At 43.8% G+C, this 1709-nt stretch overlaps 1 protein-coding gene across 1 annotated transcript; it reads right to left on the bottom strand.

Annotated features, from left to right (window-relative positions):
• Positions 1-379: 379 nt before the first annotated feature.
• On the bottom strand, positions 380-802 carry LOC122048261. The gene has a single exon (XM_042609855.1). The coding sequence runs from the start codon at positions 800-802 to the stop codon at positions 380-382; it is 423 nt and encodes a 140-aa protein (XP_042465789.1).
• Positions 803-1709: the final 907 nt, after the last annotated feature.

The following is a 1709-nucleotide window of genomic DNA, read 5'->3' as shown; positions in this document are numbered from 1 at the left end:
GACTCTCAAGACCCAGACGCTTACAATAGAAGCATATTGAGTGATCCAAGGGACAATTGGGTTTGAGATGACTTTTTGAGCCGCACTGAAAACACCTAGTTTCGCTAACGTCACTCTTTTGGTCTCGTGGAGGGGGACAAGAAGACCCATCCGTTATTCGCCTTGATTTCTGAGGTTGAGAAGGCCCTCCTGAAGTAACCTGCAAGTCTTGACTCTTATTTCCTCTCTTTTGCGACAGTTGCTTATCATTACTCTTCTCCTGAGTCACTTGTTGTTGAGTCATCTCGACGAGTAATGCCCGATCCAATACCTCACGATACGAACTGCCTGGAAATCCTGACATCCTAATCCGTATATATGCTGCAAGTCCCTGAGTAAACTACTGCATCCGATGATAATCTTGTGCCACCAAATGAGGACAAAATTCAGCCAGTCTACTGAATTCCTCGTTGCACTCCATCACTGAATGGTCGCCCTGCTTGAGGTTCAGAAATTCCAGACGCCGAGCTAGACAAAATGTAGCAGGAAAATATTGCCTCTCAAAAGCATCTCGAAACATCGACCAAGTGGCGTGCCGCTCCCCAAAAATCATTTTCTGCATGTCCCACCAAGTAACAGCCTGATCCTTGAGGCGATATGCCGCCAGTTCCACTTTCTCCTCATCCGTACAATTCATGTACCCGAATGTGCTCTTCAAATTCTTCAACCAACTACGAGCAACCCAAGGATCTGCACCTCCCTGGAATAGAGTAAATCTGTCCTTTACAGACCTTTCCAACAATGGTATACGAGCTCGATCCATCACCCACTAGGTAGTAGTAGGTGTTGGTACCACAAGTGGTATCTGTTGGGTTCTTTGGGCCGCGAAAACCGCTTTTTCGCGTCGCGGAAACCCCGAGTCACCCAAAGCCGTAGATCCGTGCAAAGATTCGTAAACAAAACTTTTCGAAAAACCTTTTCTTGTACGAGTTTGTAAAACCTTTAGATCTACACTAGATAAGGGTTATACCTTCGAAGCGTGCCTTTTGCTTATCCCGCTCGTCCAAGGAGTTGCTGGATCTCTAGACCGTCAAGCGCCGGTCCTCTAGAAGTATCCACACGGACACGTAGGTGGAGAAAAACCTCACACAAAGGTGTGCTAGCACCTTGGTGAGATTCGGCCAAGCAAGGAGGAGAGGGAGAGGGAGAGCTTGAGAGGAAGAAGGAGGAAGATTCACCACACTTGAATGAAAATGAATGAAAATTAATCCAAATTCAAAAGTGGCCGGCCACTTCTCATCAAGTGTAACTCCCCATTAAATGCAATTAATGTGAAGTTAATAAGAAAATGGCTTTGTAACTTCCATGAGGTGGCAGACCATGATGATGTGGAACATCATCATTGGCCCACCTAATGCCAACTCACCAATGAGGTGGCAAAAGGTCAAGTCAAAATTGACCTTTGGTCTTCCTTCTCTAGTCAAGTCCAACTTGACCCAATCTCTACCATGGTTGATCTAATCCAACCATTTGATTCGAGCCAACTTAATATAATGAATCTAATTCATTAAATTAAATTGATTTAATAAGTCATAATCTATATTTGACTCATTAAATACATGAATCAACTTGAGTCGAACTCAAGTTAGCCCAATTAGGATTACTCTTAATCCAATTTGATTCATCAAATGAATCTAATCCTCTTGGTTCTTCATATGAACCTAATCTCC

Source organism: Zingiber officinale, chromosome 2B (genome assembly GCF_018446385.1).
Source record: "Zingiber officinale cultivar Zhangliang chromosome 2B, Zo_v1.1, whole genome shotgun sequence".
Lineage (NCBI taxonomy): Eukaryota > Viridiplantae > Streptophyta > Magnoliopsida > Zingiberales > Zingiberaceae > Zingiber > Zingiber officinale.
This window is presented reverse-complemented; position numbering and strand designations above follow the sequence as displayed.